The sequence below is a fragment of the Larimichthys crocea genome, chromosome X, assembly GCF_000972845.2.
Source record: "Larimichthys crocea isolate SSNF chromosome X, L_crocea_2.0, whole genome shotgun sequence".
NCBI lineage: Eukaryota > Metazoa > Chordata > Actinopteri > Sciaenidae > Larimichthys > Larimichthys crocea.
The window spans coordinates 30,742,964-30,767,409 of NC_040020.1; the positions used below are offsets into that span (position 1 = coordinate 30,742,964).

At 38.8% G+C, this 24,446-nt stretch overlaps 1 protein-coding gene across 1 annotated transcript in view; it reads left to right on the forward strand.

Annotated features, from left to right (window-relative positions):
* Window positions 1–20,229, forward strand: part of LOC104925983 (voltage-dependent T-type calcium channel subunit alpha-1I) — a 128,627-nt gene extending 108,398 nt beyond the window's left edge. Inside the window, exons 32-36 of the mRNA XM_027282657.1 lie at window positions 7,189–7,329; window positions 10,607–10,741; window positions 12,185–12,359; window positions 14,666–14,880; window positions 16,473–20,229. Coding sequence (XP_027138458.1) covers window positions 7,189–7,329; window positions 10,607–10,741; window positions 12,185–12,359; window positions 14,666–14,880; window positions 16,473–17,138 — 1,332 coding nt within the window. The 3' untranslated portion in view covers window positions 17,139–20,229. The remainder of the gene's footprint in view (window positions 1–7,188; window positions 7,330–10,606; window positions 10,742–12,184; window positions 12,360–14,665; window positions 14,881–16,472) is intronic.
* Window positions 20,230–24,446: the final 4,217 nt, after the last annotated feature.

Below are 24,446 nucleotides of genomic sequence, written 5' to 3' on the forward strand. Positions count from 1 at the left end.
CAGAACTGTGTTTATATGCATATACATTAAACTACCAGTGTACAGAATATGTCTCTAGCTTATTGGAAGTTTGGTTTTGATTTCTATTATTATTTATTGTTTCTGTCAGGAGAGACAGACTGAAATAGCAGACTGAATGATTGTTTGCTTAGTAACTTTATCCTTTAAATAGTCAGCTGTAGTGTGTAGATGTTAACATACCCATATTACACAAACTCTATGAAAAAGTTGAAGTGTGACAGCGCTGTGCTAGGTCCAAAAACTGTAGACACGATCCCACACACTCCCAGAAATGAAAACTCATTTCATCTTGTTTTGCCTATGACTCACACACATGGACACTGGAAGTCACTCAAAGTTGTGCGTGCTAAGAGAAGGTCAACTATATTATTATTATTATTTTTTTTTTTTTGTATTAACTTGGGATAACATATCAAATGGTGATAAAACAATTTGAGAGTGTTTTGCACCACAGTGGGCATTTAACGTGAATACCTGTCAAAGTAGCCACCGCAACTACACAATCAACAAGACAACTAAGTCAAAGTAGCCACCGCAACTACACAATCAACAAGACAACTAATGCATGAGAACTACAGGAGTTGTGAAGTGGGAGAGACAGCATTTGGAAGTAGGCAAGAGACATGACCCACGACCAGTTCATCACACTGTAGAATATAATAAGCAGTGCAGTGAGGATGCAGATGCATCTTATAGAAGATGAGTCTATATAGCACACATCTGTCTGTAACTGTAAGCAGAGACTTCAGTCTGCAGTGTTGTTCACTTCACTGATAAACAGCTGAATTGTAGAGTAACATTAGACTTGATGGATCGAAGAAAGTTATAAAGTATGTCAAATCGATCACATTCTGCCGATATTCACGTCCGTCTCTCTCTGCTGCTCACACTTTTTTTTATCATCTGATGATTTTTATGCCTGGTTTTAGGGAGTGTTTCCGCACTCCTACCTCACTCATGTTCACACAAACCTACACAATAAATGCACAACACATGTAGCCAGGAAAAAAAGATACAAGCTGGAACCTCCGTAGCTGTGAAATGAATCCAACACGGTAGTGCCAAAAAACTGCAGTTCCCCAAGTGGCCACTAAAGGTTGGCTTCAAAACGAGTCATAACTCCATATGTTAAAATGGCAAACTTCACAGCAGAAATAAATATGTTTACAGCCTGGTATGAAAAACTGTCTTAGTCTCAATAGCCAATTTTCCTGTTCACATTTTATTAAAGCTTAATATTATGCATCATTTCCAGAGCATGTCTACTTTGAGTGACAGGCGGGCACTGTCACAGAAGGCTGGTTTTAGCCACGCTTCTTTCAACCCGATTTGGCTCCACCCACGCTCTACATCTTTGGATTAGCCGTGAGCCGGTGGAGTCATGTCTGCCAAAATGACTATGGCCAGAGCCACCACACTGAGTTCTAAAATGGCTCTTTAGAAACCTGTGGGTGACGCCACAGAGACTACATCCAGTTTAATTTATACCGTCTAAAGAGCCATGTGACATGAGCGGACACAGTCGCTCCGGCCTCGTGCTGCTCGCTGCCTTTTCAAACATGGCTCACATGGAGAGAGAGCAAAGACTCGGGGCAGCTTGGTGGAACAAGAGTCAATGTGACACGACAACAAAGGCTTTGTGCATGCTGATGACACACCTGTATAACATGCGCTGCACATATGGTATGCACGCATTGTATAATCAGTGTAGCCGAAGTATAATTGCACATTGTTTTTTTGCAGTCCTCATCAGCTCGACTGATCTATTCAGGCTATTTTTGATAATTGTTTTGATATTTGCTCCAGCTGCAGCAAACATTTTGGGATTATTCTTGAGGTGCCAAAAACATGACTCTAAATTAAAGTTCATGTTGCCGCTTGTGTACTCGATGTGTGAATAGGCAACAGTTTGCCAACATTTTTGCTATAATAACTTTTGTGATTTGTCTTGTTTTTACAGCTTGTTCTGCTACCTCCAAGTGGCTAAAAAATACATCACTGTCAGACATACTGTAGGAATTTATCTCCCTACCAACAACACCATCTGGCACAGACTGAAATAGACTCAAAATGTTGTCTGATCACTTGTCATACTGTCATGACTATAATCGGCCCAACAAGCATAACGTGTGTTCACCATTTTAGCTGAAGTTATCTGGACTTGAGTCCGTTTTTCTTCTGTTATTTTTTTATTTTGTACCATTAAGCCTTGTTATGTTTAGAACTGTGTATGTGAACCTAATGAACCTAAGTAATCTTTTGTACTTTGGTTCAGACCAAGGGAAATTAATACTGTCATCCATCTTAAAGAATGACACTGAATCAATGGGTGAGAGGGAAGGGAGGAGAGAACAGAGAGAGAGGCTGACTGTGGAAGGCTTGGAAGACAGAGGGAGATTGTGAGTGGGTGGCAGGCTCCGCCACAGTCTCATTGTGCTTATAGCTCATTGTCTGTCAGCCTACTGGTATTTTTAACCAGAAGAGCATAAGAGAGATGAGAAAGAGGAGGGACTCTTTATATGTCTTCCTATATGCACTGCGCTTTAAATCTATATTCTGATTAGCCAGCAAATGGCTTTGTTAGGCTATAAGCGCAATGTTCTGCCTATTTTTATGAGCATCTATACTGAGATTTAGAAACACTTCAGATAGATGAAGGAAAATAAGTATACAAGATAAAATACATGCAGTAACTAAGAGCGAGTTAGTAATTATGTTAAACTTTGTATAAAAGTATCTAAACATACAGAAGTCCAACTTAATGAATACAACAGAGGAATTACATCTTCTTCTACATGTCACAAATTCGTTGATCAAAAAGTTTAAAGTCGTTTCAACACAAGCACAAATCAAGCAGTAATCAGAGTTATATACCTTTCTGTGGCTCCTTCCTTCTCCCTGTGGAGACAAGCTGGCCTTTTCAGACATTAATGCACAGCTCACATGCAGAATCCAGAGTTCATAAAAAGAATCTATCCATTGTCAAAATGTGAATTTCTTCCCTTTTTCTGTGCTCTGTTATTCTAACGATGAAGTTAAAATGCAGGTGTAGAACCCCTGCAGAATATAAAGCATCCAGTGTAATATCTGGAATAAGTTGATCCCTAACAAAACATGTACCATTTAATGGTTCATGCACTTGGAAACACTTAACTTGCTAATGATTCCGGCAGTAGATGATCATAGTGATTTATGAACAAAAGATGAATCGAAAAAGCCAATCAAATGTAGTTGAGCAGACACTCACTTGTCATAATTAGTTTGTATGAAGCTCGCAGGGCACCGGAGAGTGAAAGTTAGACACACCAAGAGAGAGAAACTCTTTTATAGAGTGGTAAAAATAAATGCGGTGCTTCAGAGTACAGCAGTAGTCCACACAGGTTCAGTGTGGACACTGATGGAGGACTGCAGCTGCTGCTTTTGTGCTGCTGGCATGTCCCTCTGTGTCCTGCATATAAAAGTGGTGCATACATGAAGCGATGCCTTCAAACTAGAACTACAACATATCCAATGTAGTTTTCTCATTAGGATAGTGTTCTTAAATCGTTCTCACCCTTTTGCTGCCTATTGTTGCAATCACTAACTGCTACAGCTGCTGTTCATATAACTGAGCAGATATAATTGGACCCACCTCCACCCCAGCAGTGGCTATTATGACCAACAAACAGATATACAGATATACAATAAAATGTAAAGAATTGATGAATAAACATATAACTAAAGAGAGAAGATCCACAGTGTGGAGGTTCAGAGCATTCAGGATGATAGAAACCAGATTGAAGTGCAGTGAATCAAACAGGGTCATAGGCACCATTTACCACAACCAAGGCCCCCAGCTTAGCCAATCAATCAGGCTGCCTCACCCCTCTCTGTGCATCTCCCTGCACTTGAAACAATGTGTATGTGTGTGTGTGTGTACAGTACATCAGTGGGTGCTGCCAAGGTCTGGCTATCAACTGTGGTTGCCCTCTTCACCTCACACCCGCAGCAGAAACTCTTAGGATAGAGAGAAACAACAGGAAAGTGCAGCAACTGGAAGGAACAGGCAGTTTAAACTTTTGACATGGCAGCAGGAAAATGAGAGTTGACATTCAACTTGAACGAGAAAGAAAGAGAATAGTTAATTGGGAACCCCGACTGACCAAGAAAAGGCCTCCAGCTTCATGTGGATCCAAGGCTTTAAAGTGAAAGTCAACAGAAAATAAAGATATTTGTACGCAACTACATTTCAAGAAATAAATAATGCGAACACCATGAAAAATATTAACTAATCCGAATAGAGAGTATACAATATTTTGTACCAACATGAATCAAATTTTTAATATTCTACAAAAAGTATAAAATATGGACAAACAACATGTTCAGCTTCTCACAACTGATTTTAGGATTTTAAAGCGAGAATATAATCTTTCACCACTTGATAGCCCGCAAGGATAATTCCAGTTTATTACAACAGTTGAGTAATTTTTGTTATTCATTCTATAGCTATGATAACATTACAAATCAAGTTTATTGCTGAGATCTTGAACAGCAGAGAAGCCACTGTCTGATTGGAAAAGAAACTTGAGCAGTGTTAATTAACAGTTTGATTATTACATTAACCATCCATTCAAAACACCTATTAAGATTTACAGACAAACTTTGTAGTTAAATTATGATTTATTTTATTACAGTGGTTATGCAAACACAATGTTCTTATAAAGGTGTTTTCAGAGATTCAGGTGCTTTTCTTTAAAGTTTAATCATTTATACTGGAAATTTAAAATTTCAAATGTTATTGGTGAATGTGAAAAGACATTTTTTTCTTTTTTAATTTTTTAAAACGTTTCAGTTTTAGGCTGCAAATTCAAGTCACAAAAATATGTGTAGGAAATATTGTACAAAAGGCTCAAGGCTCATAGCCTGACCTTCACTGATTGGCTGGAGAAAGTCACGTGATTCTGCTACTTCATTGAGAGACGTGGAGTCACCATTTTTACAGTTACCGTATATGGTTCCTTGCCAGATAAAGTATTAACCTCAAAATAAAGTGTTTGTTTTCTCTAGTTTTTGGCTGTTATGTTCTGCTGGTGTATTACTTTACAACGCTACAGGTTACCACTGCTGGCTGTCAGACTTAAACTGTGGTTACTCACTCATTCATAGATGGACGGTCAGCCCTTGTAAATTCGCATGCTTGAGGGTTAGAACATGCAGCTGAGGCCTTTGTTCATCTTGATGACAATAGCTGAGTTTATACATATATACAGGCTACAAATGGGAGCATTTTTACCTGAATGTTTTCATGCATTGATCGTTGGATGTTTCGCCTTGTTCATAACTGCTACATAGTCACTGACAGATGATTGGTCATGATGGTTTTTGAAGCTCACTACACACAGATTCGGTCTAACCAAGGTTGAGTGTGCTCGATAGAAAATCTAAGCAGTAAAGTCAAGTTTATTTTGTATGACGCTCAATATCGCCACAAGGGACTTTACAACCTTGTTTCAGATAAGGGAAAACCCATCCCCAGAACAAAAGCCTTTAACGGGAAAAGGAATGGAAGAACCCCAAGGGGAGCACATGAGGATGCATCCCTCTTGCAGTAGAATATATGTCACATGTACTGAGTAGGAAAACCACAGTACAGACAATCAGGATAACAAGATTATAGATAGAATGTAAACATATATAAAGAGCACCATTCACACAGAGATGAGAGAGGAAACAAACACACAGAGGGAGACAGAGAGACAAGGACAACATGTACTCAAGGGAGAGAGAGAGACATGAGGAGAGGATGAATCTCCTAGAGACCGAAGATCCAGAGCCAAGACATCTGGAATGAGGCGCCAACAGCTAGGGAAAAGGAAGAGATGAGGGTCCCAGGATGGCTGATGGTCTAGCACAAAGGAGCCTGAGTGTAAACCAAGAAAAAGAACAAACAAGCAGCTTCAAAAAGCTATCCTTCTGTTCATTTATTGTCCAGATTCAACATTATAACTGAATTCTCATCAGATTTCCTCAACACATCCTGCTGACTTTGTAAAATATTCTTCACAGGAATCTTTCTCCAGTGCCACTCAGTGGGAATTCAAAGCCATCTTCAGCTAAAGTAGACCAGTGTAGTTTTTTTTTTTTTCCCCATGCAATTAATCTTACAACAATGACATTCATCTGCTGCTCCTTTGGTATGGCTTAAAGCAGGCAGTAGTCATCGATATCTGTCTTGAAGCAGCTGAAAATAAAACCAGCTCCAACGGATTGTGGTTAATTAAACAACACAAGCTTTAGTCTGAATTACAGATGTTGTATAAAAAGAAAGAAGAAGAAAGAGTGAGATGAAGAGCCAGAAAGAAGAGAACAGGGCGAGATTTGGAGCAGATGAGAAAGATGGATAAGACATTGAGTGTGTGAAAGTGTTTGATGTAAAACATGTATAATATTTTTGATATTGGCCGCAACAAGAAATTGTACTTGAATTTCCCAGCCTGTGTTCTACATATACACAGCAGTGGTGACAACAAGCGATTGCTAAGCGACAGCTTAGCTTAGCAATAAAGTCTTAACACATTATTATTATACAGTATCTGGTTTGTTTAGTCTGTACAGACAATTAGTATCCAAATTTATTGGCCTGGACCAGTAACTTATTGGACTCCTGGCAATGCTTGCCAAGACATACCCCCAGAAAACATTTAATTCTGGATGGTTGCATGCAACTGATATTCCCTGATTACAAGAAATTTTAAAGGACCAGTTCAACATTATACACATATTTGCATTTGCACCTGAGAGTGAAATGTGAAGATCAATAGCAGTGTCATTTGTGTGCATTAAAGTACAAGGCTGGTGCCAGGACAAGATTAGCCTAGCTTAGCATAAAGACTGGAAGCAGGGGGAAACAACTAGCCCGGTGAGAGCATATGTCTACCAACGCCTCTGAAGACCACTAATTAACTACAAAATGAATTTATATTTGTAGTTTTATGGGCAGACACATACATTTTCTCATCTCACTCTCTGAAAGAAAGTGAGTCTGCCAATTCCCCCAAATGTTAAACTATTATTTGAAATAATGTGTTCATGGTATGTTTTTTAACATTAATAATATTATCCTTTCTGCTAATTACAAACAAAGCAAAAGGTTAAGACAGTGTCTGTGCATGTTCTTGTGTCTTGCAGGAGAGCCAGTGGCTGGACAGTGTGTCTCTGCTTATTAAGGACTCGTTGGAAGGGGACATGATTGACAACCTCTCCGGTTCAGTTTTCCACCACTACTGCTCTGCTCCCGTCTGTAAGGACTGTAAGGGCCACCCACAAGAGGTTAGTGGTGTTGTACACACAAACACACATACACACACACACACATCCCTTCTGTCTCGTTCATTCTTGCTGGAAAGCTCTTGTTATTAGTCATGTTTATAAAGGCCTTTAAATACCAATGGGCACTGTGCTTAAACTTGCCTTTTTTTTAACATTATTCGCACATGCATCAGATGTAGATTTATTTTTACTAAGTAGTGTTAAGCCAATTGTATTTTTAACTGTCCAGATCTCTCTATTGCACTTTCTTTCCTCTTCTCTCATTTTCTCCTTTTATCACATATGTGTTTTGTTTTGTTTTTCACTTTGTAGTTCACAGTGCTCAGAGAGTGATACGTCATACAAAATTTCATCATCTAGAGCAAGTGTAATAATTTCTGTGTATGCTAATACACATGTAGACTGATCCAAGCACAGCGATATTTAAGGCCCATATTTGCAGTTTATTTACATTCCACCTTTTGTTGTCTATTGGCTATCGTCCGATTTTTTCGAAGTTTTTCCCAGGTATTGTAAACACAGTATAATAGACCCAGAATATGCCCACCATACAAGGTGCAAATAAGTATTTAATAGCTTAATCCTTGTACCAATTCAGTCTAAACTAAATGGGCAGTTTTTTAAGTGTGTCATTACTGTAAATACTGTAGCACAGTAATTACTTGTCCAGAGACCTGGTTTAAATGCCTGGCTGCAGTGTTTCTGCTCTGTTGAACTCTGAATTTCTGGTCACAAAAAAAAATGCCTTTGCTAATGGGAAGCCAGTGAGGGATCACATCCTTGCTGCAGCATTAGGGATTGATCTGTCAGCACTGTCTCTTTCAGACAGGACAGGACATTAATAAATTGGACATATATGGATATTTGATATTGCCTATATTCTGCAGAACTAACGTAAACACCACAGTTTAAAAGTAAACAACTTTAATAAACAAGGGGTACTAGTGTGCTAGGTTACTGCCCAAGTGACAAGCCTTTGTATGGCAAAATAAGTGGTCCACCATTTTGTGCAGTCCAGGATCAAAGCTGTTTGATTCTTCACACAAACCATGTCTGCAGAAATAAAAAAAAATAATCCAGCCTGTTTGTGTTTGAAATATAGACTGTAGTGTATATGGAGGAATGTGTGTCTCTCCCATAAATATATGCAGCTATCACATTAGCCATGGTGTCTGTGTGTGAGTGGATGGAAGGAAAATTCTCACATGATTAAATCTCATGAATGTGCAGAGCTCTACCAAACCACATCACAAACAACTGTGTGTGGCAATCACACAGATGCAAATATCTGTATCCCCCAGTCAATATAAGATCAAATATCGCAGTGAATCTACATCGTCCTCCATTTCCCCAGGTTCTTCATGTACGGTTCAGTTCACTAGAAAATGATATCTATTTATATATTTGTTTATCTATCCCTAGACAGAAAGTCAGTGTACTCAAATAACACATGAGCTGTAAATAATTCTACACACGTTCCGATGCTCTGGGATTTCCTGTAACCTAACCTGATACCAAGTATATACTTTTTTCTTTTCTTTTTTTTTTCTCTGAGCAAAGTGATACTCCTGCTGAGTTAATTTCAGCTGCACAATTATTAAAACCCAAATAAATTATTCAAATGAGTTATCGTATTATAAGATATCATTGTTTTAAAAGGAGGTTTGCAGCAAAAATCTTTCTTGTGCAATACGTAACACCCAAGATGGCGATGCAGCTTCTTCAGATTAAAGTAAAATATCCCTTCAAACCATTTTCGCCAGTAAAATCCCATCAGTGTAAGAAGAAGGTCGCTTTGATATCCTGGTAATAGATATGCAGATTAGCACTGCATTGCAATCAAGGCACTGTACAGTACTGTAATAGTATTTTCATAGATGTGGCATTCTGGTGTTTTTTGAGCAAATTGAAAAAAAAACGAGTGTTCTTACTTTCAGGGACTGTGCAATATGTGCTACCATCACGAAAAACATGAAAAACATGACAGTATCGAGTAAAAGGTGCTGATGACTAACTGACAAAATCATTTTAACGTTCAAAAACTCATCAAAAGAGGTAAGGTTTCATGATATATGCACTTTAGGTGGTATTTTTATAATCTGACCACCCTATTTTGCAAGATTTCATTTCATTTGAATTAAATCAGATACGGTAATACGCAGATTTTATTTCCTACAAGGATTGAAATACCTATATCCAATATTGGAGGGCTAAGCTGTCAAAATCTGCTCCATATTTCTGTAGTTGGTAATAATGCTCAGACATTTTTCTCTGCCCTGTACAATCACGCAATGTCCCTCTCAAAGGTCCAATCATGCGTTTCACTACCAAACGACCTCTAAACTTGGTTGCTCAACAAGTACATTCAGCCGTGACGCACACAGACATGTGAGGACATCAGTCACACATAACAAGCAAAACCAATTTCAGCCAAGACCAGAGGTGCTTCCATGATTTCGACCTGATATATGTGCAGATTGCATATTTCAATCTGTAGCTTTGTGAGTGGGGGGTCACTGTATGAGTCACAGCAGCTGACTGTTAACGTGTTCTAGATACTAAGTTGCATATGTAAAAGTGTGACCCACCTGGGCAGCTCCTTTTCTTCTCACATTAAATTACTTACTAAAAGTATTGACATGAATGATAAATGTGCTATCATAATCGAATGTGGTATTCATTTCTTATACAGTACATTCATCTTTTGCTCTCTTTTTTTTGTATTCCTTTTTTCTCAACCCTCAAAGTTTTATCTCATATTTATTTGATCTTCAGTGAGATGAAAATGTAACGAATTATCTTTAAAATACTACACATCCATTTTGCTTTGCTTTCTATGCTATGGATTTATTTCCTATGTTCTGTAGTCAGTGTTGGTTGGTGACAGTAATTTCCTTGATTTTAAAGGTTTCTAGAATATTAAAATTAACCGGGCAATATGTCATCAATATAGACCCCTAACCCTAAGTAAATAAGAAAAAGAAACCTTTTTCACATATAGCAATCTCATACAAGCAATCATTTCTATCATATCTGTTGTATGTATGTTAGAATTGTTTTGATATTAATAACTTTGTTAAAAACAAATTTCCTTTAAAACTGTGCAATAGAAATACCACCGAAATTATTGTTTCAATATAATGTACCTTTTATGGTATACCTTGCTGTTTCTCTCTCAGTCAATGTCTAATACTGCTGTGTGGTGGCATCACTACCTGTTGACAAATTATACCATGGATGTTACTTGCCTGTGTGTCCTTTGTTGTTGGTCTGACAGATACAACTGGCGGAGGTGGAGCAGGCATCTCTGATGTCAGAGCAGCTGTCAGACAAGTCATCTTCTCTGGCGCTACCTGATGACCTCAGCCTGGACGAACACAGCAGCTACCAGCTGCTGGTAAGAGACAGCAAGGTACTCACACATACACACATCGAAACGCACACAAACATGTATTGTTGTTTCACGCGTATGGATTTTACACTCACACGCATTGTGTTATTGTTTTACAACATACAATTGTCCAAAATAATGATATGAAGCAAACTGCAATTAAAAACTTAGACAATTACTTTTTTTTATTTTATTTTTTTTATTTAGGTTTACACATCAATTTTATTATTCTAGATTTGATCTTACAAACGTATGCCATATGGCCAAAAAGATTTGGGCGTAACAAATCTACACCATACAATGATATTTTAGGCAATTCTGTGTCTGTGTCCCAAGCTATGTGGCAACAGTTTGGGGACGTCCTTTTTCATCTTTCAGCATGGCAATGTCCCCAAATGCACAAAGCCAGGTCCATAAAGCAACGGTTTTCCCAGTTTGGCGTGGAAAAACTCATCTGGCCTGTATAGATCCCCGATCTCATCCCCATCGAACCTTTGGGATTAACTTGAACACTGACTGTGAGACAGACCGTATCTCCCAGCATCAGTGTTGAACCTCACTAGTGCCCTTGTGGCTGAAAGGGAGCAAATCCCTGCAGCCAGATTGAGAGATCACATGGAAAGCCTGGAAGAGTGGAGGCTGTGACACAGTAGCAGTATATAAACGCCTATATACTTTTTGAAATGTGCAGGGAGGCAAAATATGCCTGCTCTAAAAATCAACAATCAAACAATGAATATGTACCTTTATTAAAACTAGTGAGGCATGGAGCCATTTTTGTAAGATTAAACCCCTGATATGTACATAACTGTAATAATCACTCACACACACATGCGTACGTGTCTTTCGGGCTTTGGGGAGTCAGGGCTCTTGTCATCACACTGCTTCCATCTTGCTAATCATCATTAATTACTATTTACATGCCTTACTGCCTGATTAAAACACCTGCCTCCCTCCGTGCTCTTGATATGGGCATGCTGGGATACTGTTGTGTGTGTCTGCATGTGTGTGAACACACACACACACACACACTTTCATATCTTACCATGAACACTTCTCTCTCAGCTCACAGCGGTTCCACCTGGCCTGTTTCATCACTACGTTATTGAAGGCCAGTTCATTTGATCCAGTTCACAACTGACAACAACAGCCGAGCAATTTGAAGCTTTGAAGCCTGCTGTTACTTTCTTTTTACCACATCCAGTTTTAATCAGACTCGTATAGATGGATAATGGAAGGGACATGAAAAGGGAGCTTTTTGAAATTGGAATCAAATTGTACTCAGATTTCCATTATGACAAGGGGAAATGAAAGGATTCAGTTTGATATCATGATTGCTCCAGTAAACATTCGTGCACCTGGATATCATGCGTATTCTCCCCGTGTCTCTTTGTCTCTCTTTCACCGGCTTCTCTTATCTTCAATTTCTGTCTTCCCTTTTCATATCATGGATGACACTGTCAGAGGGGCAGCAGTGACTCCCACAGTTCGGAGGAGTTGCCCACCCAGGGTGGCTACAAAGGGCTTCAGCCCTCCAGATCAGGAAGTGAGGAAGGGGTCCAGGAGTTATTTGAGGTGGGCGTCCATCCTCAGCTGAATACTCCCTCGCTGGAGCAGCCAAGTCCGTCACATTGCACAGGTACACATGATGAAAGTACAGCATCTGAGATACTGTATTTGGTTAGTGCTGTCATACAGAGTGAATGAATCTGTGACATACTTAAGTTGTCACACCTTAATAACAAAATAAGTATTTTTTTTGTTTGTTTTATTCAACCTAAAATGAGCATAGTCTTATTTGAGTTGTTTGAAGAGACGACAAATGGTCTTGTTTGTCTGGTGAGGAAAGTATCTTTGAAATAAACCAGTGAACACCAGATGTCTGCAAGGTTACTGGTGTATGTTTAACTCAGACAGACCTTTATACTGTATAGCATTTTATATTATATGAGCACAAATGTTCAACATAATATAACAGTATACAGAAACAATTAAAAAAAAAAGTTTCAAATAGCAAGTATCATTTCATGATACATGAAATGATACTTGAGATGTGACACATTTGTTAGGTTTCTGACCATTCGTACCAGCATGACTCAATGTTTTATGAGTAAATGCCTGATTTGTTTGTATCCCATGTGAACTCACAAGAAAACACATGCATTTAGAGTAGCGTAGCAATGCATGCACTGTCCTGCTGCCAGTTTTTCAAATAGTTTAAAGCTATCTCAAAGCGTTCGATAGACATCGAAGAGACACACACAATGAAATTTTGTATACATACATTATACATGGAACATAAACATGAGTTTGTTTTTTTATTTTTATTTTTTTCACAAGAAATCCCTTCAAGGTTAGTTAGTTAGTTAGTTAGTAATAAGCACGTAGAAGAAGTTAACCCTCAGGGCAGAAAGCCTTTCTGCCAAAATACCCTGAAGGCAAACTTCTCCCATGTGCTTCATGCATTTTCGAATACAAAAATATTTGCAGTCAAGGGTCGAATAATTTGAATAATAAAATCATTTTTCCTTCGGGTAAAACCTGCATTATTTTAATCCAAACAGCAGCAAAATGGTTCAGTTCAATCTTTCACCCAATGATATTACAATAATCCCTCTAAGGGTTACCTTTCATCAGCGTTTCTTATTATCCTTATCAGTGTTCTTTATGACCCTTACTGGTATTTAACCATCACGATTTCATTAAGCCATGACTTTGACGCGACATTGATAGTATCATTTAAATAGGATGAGGCTTTTTTTCTGAATGGCTCTGGAGCCGGCAGACACACAAGGACGTGTCTCATATTCTTTACAGTTGATTGACTTCCACTGCAATTAAAGCAATGATAGATGAGGCCAGCGACAATGCAGACACAGAGATGTTGATGAATGACATGTTATGGTATGCTGATGGCTCACCACCCTCCGTAACATGACCGTCATCACTGGAACAGATGGAGCAACACAAGTCAAAGTCAATTCAGGGGGACTGTTCCAACATCACAGAATGTTGCAGACAGGATGTCACTAAAGACGTAGAGTAGGTGTGTTTAATGGCAACAAAAAATATTACTTCACTCAGCGACCTTTAAAAAATATGATTATTTGATAAATGAATATCTATAACCTAAATTCTATCAGGTTTGTGGATGAAATATTTGCTTTAAAACTGACCTTTTATGTCTCTTAAATATGCAAGATTTAGGATATGTTAGTACTTTTAATGTGTCTCCTGTGAGCTGTGCAAGTGTGAACAATATTAAGATCGCTATTTCAAAATATTTTGGGGGCAAAAATGTTAAACCGCTGAGGTATGATGTTGGCCCACTTTTTGGTGACTTAGAATGCAATTTCCATCTAGCACTGTCCGTGCATTTTCTACTACTCAGTGTGCACTTCTAATAATATGGACACGTCTCTGCAGTCTGTCTTATTGATTATAATATGAAAACGTTATTCATACAAGGCATTTTATACGCATTTATGACTTATGTTTTAGTCCTTCACAGAGGAACAGCTCAGGCAACGAAAAGGAGTCAACATTGTGCACATCACTATAGTAATAATTCTGTGCATTAATGCATTACAGTAATTGATATGACTAAGATTGCCAACAGGAGTCATATCATCAGGAGAAGCAGGGATATTGATTTGTGTGTCATCTGCGTAGTAATAGAAACCAATTTTATGTTTGCAGATGAAAGAACCTAATGGCAGCATGTAGAGACAGAAAACAATGAGGCCCAGGTCTCAACCTTGAGGCACACCACAAAAATATTTACTCTTTTTAAACAGAACTCCTCAAGGGCAATACAGTAGTCTTGCATTGAGGCTCTATTGGCTCTATATGAAAGTGTCAAATGTCTTGACACTTGGCATATAACGAAATTATGAACATTAGCGTGGACATTGTTATATTGAAAATGATACCTTTTCTTTTCAGATGGAGATGGTGGAGGTTGCAGTGGAGGTGGTGGTGAGTTTTCACCTGTCTTTCATCTACCAGCAGACTTCTTCCACCCTGCTGCCGCGGCTCATCCAGGCAGTTCTGGGAACAATGTTGGCCCAGGAGACAGAAGGCCGTCCAGGTTGGCTTCCCCAGCCTCCTGGGCCTCCCTTCGCTCGCCTGGAGCGAACAGCAGGCCCCTGAGCTCTCAGGTATTATGGACAGATGGATGAACTTGTGTGTCTGAATGGATGGATGGGTGAATAGACAAATAAGGACCTGACATCAGTCTCTCTGTGCAAAAATATTAGAGACATAATGGAGCAGTGTAAATAGACAATTCCTACGAGAACGTTCAGTGAACCAAAGTTGTCATGCATCAAAAACACTTCAGGTATTCAGATGGGAGTTGCCAAATGAGGTATAAGAATGAGCTTTTCAGCCCAAATACAGTGATCTGGCAGCTTGATACTGTAACATGCCTTAATATATGGGCACACACAGTGACAAAAGTCTAAATATTTATAGAAAGTATTGATTTAAAATGACTTTATTACAATTTGTCTATAGTATCTGAGCTTCAACAGACATCAGTTTTGTCAGAAATCAACATTACAACAAGAAAAAGTGATATGATCAGATGTGAAAAAGCAACTTGTGGGGTTTATCATTCAGAAACTAAAGACGTACGAATGGTTTCAGTAGCTAATTACAGCTGAGCATACACAACTTGTTGTATTACTAAAATGAGACACCTACCACCCTCCATTGATGTCCCACTGTAGTGTGAAACTCTGGTGAAGTTATTTAGTTATAATTAAAGCTAGGATCTCATTCCTATTGAATCTAACACCTTCCTCTGCTGGCTCCTGCATGAAACAAACAAGAGTGAAAAGGCCCTTATTTTAGTTCTTGTTCCTGTGTTACCATGGAGACAGATTTTTTTTCTTCTTCTTCTTCTTTCCCCTCTACCTGTTTGGTTTGTTTAGCTCATGTCTGAGTGCATCTGTGATCCTCAGCTGCTACAGTAATGCTCTGCGGCACTCAGCTAATTAGCCCGGCCAGCCCTGAGCCTGATACCGACTCTGTGCACACTGTTGTTCTTGGCTCATGTGATTCAACATTCTCTCTTGTCCCTTTTCTTGTATTACCTTCATCTTGTTAAGTCTTTCTCTGAAATGCCCTCTGTCGTCTGGTTCTTTTTCTGACAATCTCTCAATTTCTCCCAATCTCTTGCGCTCCACCGACTGACACCCTCCTTCCCATGTTATATTTTCAGTGAAACAAATGTTATACTATAAGACACAATGGGTGTGTTGCACCAATCAGGATGAACTTTTACACATCTGTTGCACTACTTTAAACCTAGTTCTAAATTGATTAAAAGTTTTAATTTTGAAACATTTTGTATCTCAGTTATGATTCAAATCTGCCATATGGTCCACATTTTCAAATAGCAATTTAAAATCTTGTTCTGTTTAACTTTAAACTGTTATTTTTATGTAAGCTTGACAGTACATCAGACAGACAGTCTTGTGGTTTACTCACACATGCAAGTAAACCACTTGCTACTAAACTTACACCTTGATCATTCTTATTGGTATATGGAGTAAGCAGAATATCTCCATCCATTTCATCCTAAACAGAGATTGGATATGGGTGCGATGTTGACAATCACTTTAAATACAGTTTAATCCTAATCTTCGGTAGAATTTCCTGTTGGTTCAATCCATCAATATATATATTTTTTGTCTACTAAACAATGATGGCTTGTTTAATTTTCTTTCACCTCCTCTGTGTGCAGCATCCGTCCCACAGTGACTCCTCCCTGGCCACAGGTAGTTCAGAGGGCAGCCTACAGACCACTTTAGAGGAAGGACTCAGCTTCAGCGTATCCCCACCTCGAGATCTGGACCTCCCCATGCCTCTCCTCTGCCCCCTCCCCAGTCATCCCTTACACCCCCAGGGACCGGACACAGGAGACCAGGAAAACCATTCACTAAAGAGATGCAGTACTACTTTTAAACTCCAAGCCACCAGGGGGCACCAGAGGAGTCAAAGCAGCTGCGGTGGTGGCAGCACCAGCCCTGGCTGCCCACGGCAGGACTCCATGGACCCTTCAGATGAGGACATGGGCACAGGGGCGGGTGGGGATGGCTGCCGGCAGACCCTCAACAGCGAACACTTGTCAGAAACACTGAATAGCCTCTCACTGACATCACTGCTCACCCCGAGCTCTCTGGCATCTCCATTGGTGAAGAAATGTAACAGCACAGGCTCACTGGACCAAACCAATCTATCTGCCCGGAGTAAAGATGGACGGCACTTGTATGGTATAGATGCCCATGGTTACTTGTCCAATCCCTGGGTGGATGGAAGGGCGAGAGGTGAGGAGGACAGTGATATCACAGGATTCAACTTGAAAAGCAGCAGCCGGCCCACAGACACAAGCTCGAGGAAAAATAGATGAAACACTGTAACATTTGCATTTCTGGTCCTTGAACAGAACAGGGAGAGACTTTTATTACAGTACATGTCCTGTGAACCTGATTCTGAAATTCTCTCGTCTTTGAATCGTCTGTTCTGTCTCTTTCCTCCTTGGATCTGGCTGCTTGGGATCAGTCATTTCTCAAAAGATCACAATCGCTTCTGAGTTTTGACATCCTTTCTTTTCCACCGGATATGTAGTCGTTTTTCCAAAGGACTTAATGACAAGGGGTTTAGATTTTAAGCCTAACCAGGATTCAGCCTTAAAAGCTGTGGCAGTTCTGGGCTTTAGATTTTAGCCATCCTGAAATACAGAATTTTTGGAAAGGCCCGAAAATTAGAGATTGATGAACTTCAGACTTGCTTGACCCAACGTGCCCTCAACCCTTTGTGCAAAAACAGTGTCATCAACATTGGACAGATGGCAACTCTGAAGCTTCTTTTGAGGAAGAACTGAACTTTGTACAGCTTTTTTTTTTCTTTGATTTTTTTTTTTTTTTTTGTAATAACCATCGCTGACAGTAGCATCTACCAACCTTTTTTCCTCTTTAGCAGATTCAGTGGGTAAGGAAATCGAGAGGCTGTATATTTTGTGTGTTCTTTTGCAGCTTCATTGTGTTGAAGTTGTGTGAATGTAGACACGTTTGTCTCCGTTTGTGAAAGAGAGGGAGACCAAGGAACGCAAAAGGAGCTTGGCTAGTCTGAAAAATGACGACGGCCTCTTGAAATAGTAAAATGGATATGTGACTGCTGCTGAGAATACATGTGGGTTGTTAGTGGAAACATTGGCCACTTTCAGAGTGGACTCTTTGCTTTCTACATACCCATGAAAGGGCTAAAATGTGCAGAGTGCAGACCTGGGCCAAATTGGCAAATAATCTTTTGCTACCTAACATACTGTTTGAAAGTGTCTTTAAGGTACATCCATTACTTTCGATTCTTTCGATTCTAAAAAATATGTACATGTAGGCTAAGGCACATGTCACTGAAATAATCATTGACTTGTAAAACTGTAGTTTGGAATACTGGAAAACTGTATTTTATAGATTTACACACAAATCAATTTTAAAAAATCATATGTAACACATAAAGACTTTCCTAACAACTACACCATTTATTTGCATGTTAAATGGGTCGTAGTGATTCCTACAGGTCAAAGATGTACTTTGCAAGGCAGGGGGTGAACAAAATATCCTTAAAATATATAATATGAACATGAAAGTCTTAATAAACTGAAGAAGACAGTTTGATGTCATCCACTTTTCCCCAAGTTATCCTTCTGTGCAACACATCAACAGTGTCTCTGCTTCATGCAGTCGTTGCTGTCTGATATTTTAATATGTACTTGTAGCTTAGCTTGAAACCTTAGAGCTAATAGACTCAGTGAACCACAGATGATCGTCGACCTATCGATTGGTATGCCACATGGTCCAGACTGAAAGATCTTAACTATTTGATGGTTTTCCATGAAAGATTCATGGTGTCCAGAAGATGAACGCTAATTACTTATGCAGCATCACCAACAGGTGGCGCTATATATCGTGTATTAGAAATATCTCATACAATACATGGAGTGGCACAAAAGCTTGCACAGATATTCATGTTCCCCATAAACACGTATTTCAATAACTTTTGCCCCTTTTAAATTATTTTAAAATCATGTCAAAATTTCAGTTTGTTTATATACTAATGACACTTCCATCTTCCTTAATAAGGCACGTTAGCATGCTCGCATGTGAAACTAAGATGATAGAACATTAAAAAACCTTTATTACTGCTTAACATTATCATTAGTATTTATCTCAAAGCACAGCTGTTGACAAAGCACAGGCATCTTTACAGAGATGCTAGCCTGACTGTAGATAGGAGTTGTCTTGTTTCCTTCTTCCAACCTGTTGCCACCACAACACACTGGGATTTTAAATCAAACTCCAAGAGCCACACAAACAAACAATAAAGATAAATCCACTGTTGCCAGCTAACTTGTATTTTGAACAAAGTTGGCTCTGATTTAGTATCAGTCAGTCTAGTCCACCCAGTGCAGTTGTTCATTTGAGTCATATAAGGAAGCACTAATGCCAGTATATACTGGACATGCATTGCTCTGTGGGACCAGTTTGGAGATTCAAGGCAAACTGAATGACATTAAACTGCCTCCATAACACAGAATACACTTTAACAGCTGATAATACACTCAAGGTTTCCCAGCACGTGTGTGTTAAACACTGGACAGAGTTCTTGAATGTTCTGTGGTTTCAGATTTCCAGGAATTCCAAAGATGGGATTCCCAGTTTGTGTTTGCTGCGTTAAACCCAAATGGTTATTTGACTCAGGTCTGCTTGAGTGTAGCAAGAGTTTAGAAAACACCCTATATTAAGGAAAGCAATGAGATCTAAATTAGTATAACTTGCAACTTTTAGCAGTTGTTTGTCAGACATTTTTGACAAATTGTAATGACCCGTCATATAATATATAGCTGTGTCATATTTGAAATCCAGAACAGGTAGACCTCAGGTGGACATATATGCACTCACACACAGCATATACACCACACATTGAAGCACATACATAAAGTACAAGTACACATACATAAACAGTCATACATATCATACAAAGATGTCACTGTCACATCGCTGCAGGATGTTTCTGTAGTTTGAGATGAGACAGTGCTTATCTGTTTCTCCACTTTGTCTTCATTCCCTCCTTATTCCCATACAATTCTATTATCTCCCTTCCGCAAAGAAGTTGGAGTATAAAATTAAATATTTAATGACTATTGACTACCCCCAGCCCCCTATTCAAGATATGCAATATGCTACAGTTAGATGTACAGTTAGATGTATGAGACTCGTATAGATAGAGTATATGGTGAGAGAGGATTATATTTATGAATTCATGTATTAGAATAAAATGTCACTGAAATTCAAAGGTCACTGAAAGGATGATGATGTATTCATGTATTCCAGCGTGTTGGAGAGTATGTTTTCTCTTTTTTACCCTCCATCTCCCCAAACAGATTTTATTTCTCCAAGATGCATGTCGGATTTTTTTGTTTTTTTCTGTTTTCTTAAATGTCATTCTAGTGTCATATAAAAGTGAGATAGCTTTTCAACCTCTGACTCCTGACGTTTTTCTTTCTAAATGAAGGTTGCTACATTTTTTTTTCTGTTTGTTTTGTTCTTCAAGGTTGTGTCAGAGTTGTTGGTCTCAGCTTCTTCTTTATTCACAATACAAAAAGGTGATTTATCTTATTAAGCACTGTCCCTAGTAGAATGACTGGATGCAAAATATCAAAAATAATTGGTTGTTATATATATATGTTGCTATATTAAATTAAGCTAAATAGGCCTGAATATTTTTATTGTGCATGCATTTATCTTAGAGAAAATTCAGTTATTCAGTAATAACTTAACCATAATTTCAAACAGGTAAGAACTTGTATTCATTTTGATAAGTTTCCTACCTTGAAGCAGCAGCTTAGCCCTCAACTGACTAACATTCATACAGCTAACAAAGGTACTGAGGAAAAACACTTTTTACTTTGTACTTTATTTTTAACTGCACTGGCATTGCATTGACAAATAATGGTACAGATTTATTTATACATTTAGAGATGCATCATTTCTTATTTATTGTTGTTTCCATTTCAATTGCTGCACACAAATGATGTGGTGCAGTATTATAATTGTTGTCCTAAATGTCAGGTTGCACCCAGACGATTTGTCCGGCTTCTTTATACCCAGTTATTGAGGAGGCACCTCGAATGAAGACATTGTTGCACTAAGACACAGCATGTGGTGAAAGGTAAAGGGCATGATTTACCCAGCAGAAGCTAATATGAATGCAGTTGCAGTTGTCCCTGCCTTTGTTTCCTTTATTATCAATTCATTTGTCAGTTGTTTTCTGGATGAGTCAATTTCAGTCACAGCTCTAGAAAAAAATGACACCTTCAAATGAAAACTCAAAAATGTTCAGTTCGTTATCAAAAGAGAAAAGTAGAAACTATACACAGTTTGCATTAAAATCACTCACAATTAATACATTATCAAAGTGATTAACTGACAGATTATTTCAGTTTATATACATATATGTATAAAAGTTTGCCAGCCAGCATTCTCAATTACATTGTGATTGCACTGCAGACTAACTAAACACTAACTTTCCATTCACCATGGGAAATACTTTTAACTAGCAATAGTGTTTTGTTCTGTTTGCGTTTTGGGGACACAGTGTAATATTGTCAACTGCAGACTACTGATAACGTTTGTTGTTTTCTCTCTGGGTTGGATTAAAGCATTGATAGCACTTCAGTTAACTATCTATTTTAAAAGTGTGATTTGTAACTGTTGAGGCATTTATAGATGTTGTGCAATAAGTCACACAGGATTTTGATTGGTTGATAGAATATTTCTCTCTCACTACATAAAAAAATTCTGTTCTACCTCTGGCATTATTCAGTTTCAGCCCAATAAACGGATTCCTCAGCTGGCATCTTGCAATCCCAGCATCCACACACAATAAGAAATCTCTGCACTCTTTTGTGCTGTACTTAGTCGCTGGGGATCCTGGCAAATAATCTCCTTGACAAATATTTGTACATTGTAAACAATAGATGTAGGCTCTGCTATTACTGCTTCATATTTAATCTGTTTTTGTTTTTTTTTCCACCCAGAAAAAAGCCTGTCGCTTTGGAAACTGTGCTGGATTTTTAAAAAACCCTGCAGCTTGTTTTGGTTGCTGGCAGTGTGGGATGAAGGGGAGTCCACTGTTTTACTGTTTTTAGAAACATTCTGAATCATTTTCTTCTAGAAAAACAAAAGCTTTGACTGAGGCATTGTTAATCAAAAAGGGGGCTGTGGGTGTGGTTATAGTAACACTAGTCACTTGATTAGTCTTTGATGGAGCTGTTATCAGAAAATTTAAAACACAAAATGTTATTCTTTCTGGTTCTGATTATTCTCTCTCATATCACAATCAGACTGTTGCACTCACTCAGCTTTTTTTAAAATCATGTTGGTAGCATTAGAACACAAAGTCATGTCACCGCTCTTCCTCCGGTGTAACTGACACATGATTCTCTCTTTTCTTATTTTTTCTCATTTACCCTCACCACCCTATCCATCCTCAGTTACATTCAAATCCACTCTAAGCGCCTCCACTCACTCCTCTGATGCCACTCGCTCCCTTTCATCTCTTATATTCCTGTCTGATCTCACCCAGGCCTGGGCCATTACAGTGAGACGCTGCCAACTCTGAAAGAAACGTCATTAGTGAAATATATTTGACACAGCTTCACTAGCATATAAACCTCAATAGAAATGAATTCTAACTCTATTTTCTGCTGATTTCCCGGGGCTGGATTACACTTTTCTTATAAATCCTCCAGTAGACATGTGGCACCGAGTGTACAGAGTATGCAGACAAACCACATCTGCAAACTAAAAGATGCAGTCACACCTGTAAAGTTTTTGCCTTCGGTATGAATGAAAAGATATGTACATTTGTAAGTGTGACTGGATTAAATCAGTCGCAGCCTTGAGGAAAAAATGAGCTGTGCAATCCCTCGATGCTCTTTGTGTATATTTCTGTTACCTTCAAGTGCCCATCAAGTGCAGTGCTTACAGCAGAGAACACAATGCACTTGATGCACATTGATTATATTTGGCCTAAAGCTCCAGAAACTAAACAGTAATCCTGTATAAGGTTGCAAAGGGGTGGAAAATGCCTGGTAAATTCCCAGAGAGTGAGGGGGGATTTTGGAAATATACCAAACCTGAAACTTTCCATGGGAATTATGGAAATTTATGAACATTTGAATAGAAATGATGGAAATTTGGGGTAATTTAGTAATTGTGGGTATGCTAGCATCATAAATTGTCAATGAAATGATGCTCGATATAGCTTATTTAGCATCTAACTTATCAGCTAGTTATCTACTGTATGAGTTACTTCACTTTATGTCGTCCACAGGCTCAAATGTGTGGCTTCAATAGTCTGGTCCAGGGGTTGTAGAAATCCTCTGTGCATGTGATGGAGGAATGCACAGTGCATGTAGAGGATGTGGCCTCAATAGTCCTGCAGTAAGCAGTGTGCTATGTGAATGTGATTGAGGAATAGCAGATATTCAAGTGTACTTGCATGATATCAGGTTGTTTTAGTCAAGATTATGCTAATATATATATTTCCCCAATTATATTTCAGTTCCCTGTTAAGGGCCAACTTTCAATTTTGTAAATTCACGGTTTATTCCCATTTATTCCCTTAAAGTCCCATGGAAAGTTTCTAACTATATCCACTAGTTGACATATATCAGTCTGGACCACAGTGGTTGATTGGTGGACAGACCAACATTGCCACCCCTTGAACCATGCTGCTTACATGATATGCTGTAAAGCAAGATATTATGTTGAGGCCAGTGCTAATACCCAGGGATGGACAGAAACAGTTCTTTGTTTTACAAGCACTTAGCAAACTAACTCTGCAGATGTAAGCATGCCATTTGCAACAACTAGTAAAGTTAACAAACTACGGACTTATGATGAAAAACCTCTGACATCTCAGCTCTGAGCATGTTTTTTTTTATTCTATTGGAAAGTGAAATTGGGTTGGCCTTCTCTGGAATAAGCAGAGTAAATATGATGTGAAAGGAGAGTGGTATTTTCAAAATAAGCACTAGGTGTTCTGCCAATACTGGTGCAGCGACAGGTGGGGTTTTTGACATGGATAATAGGTGATGTGATTAACAGGTGATGGAAGTTCACCAGCAAACCAGCTGCCGTGCACTGACAACAGTGTGAACACCACACACACCACCACAACACGGTTGACACTGCCAAACATTTCCCAGGAAGTAAGACATGAAAAGACTCTGGTTCGCTAAAGTCACTTAAAAAATTCTGCCAGCAAAGCCAATCCTGTTATGTATGGAGGGCAAGCTTCTGCAGACACACACATACACAAACACGCGCTTTAAGCAACTGCTTGAATTTGTGCCAAGACATCCTACAGCTCAGATTTTTTCCAGCTCAGAATTAGCATAAAGCAGACCTCACACTTGAGATTCATGCACCTGTGCATCTCCTGGGACACCTACACTCTAATCAAAGGCTCCATGTGAACAAACAGCAGGCTCACAGGTTTAGGTGTCCAAACTAATTTAGCAGTCTTTAATGAGAGCCTGATTAATTGGAAATGACCAGGAATCAGAGTGAGGCCCACATGCAGAGTAATCCAACATCTGAGAGAGGAATATGCATGTGTAGAAATAAATCTGCCAAAGAGAGGTGGCTGA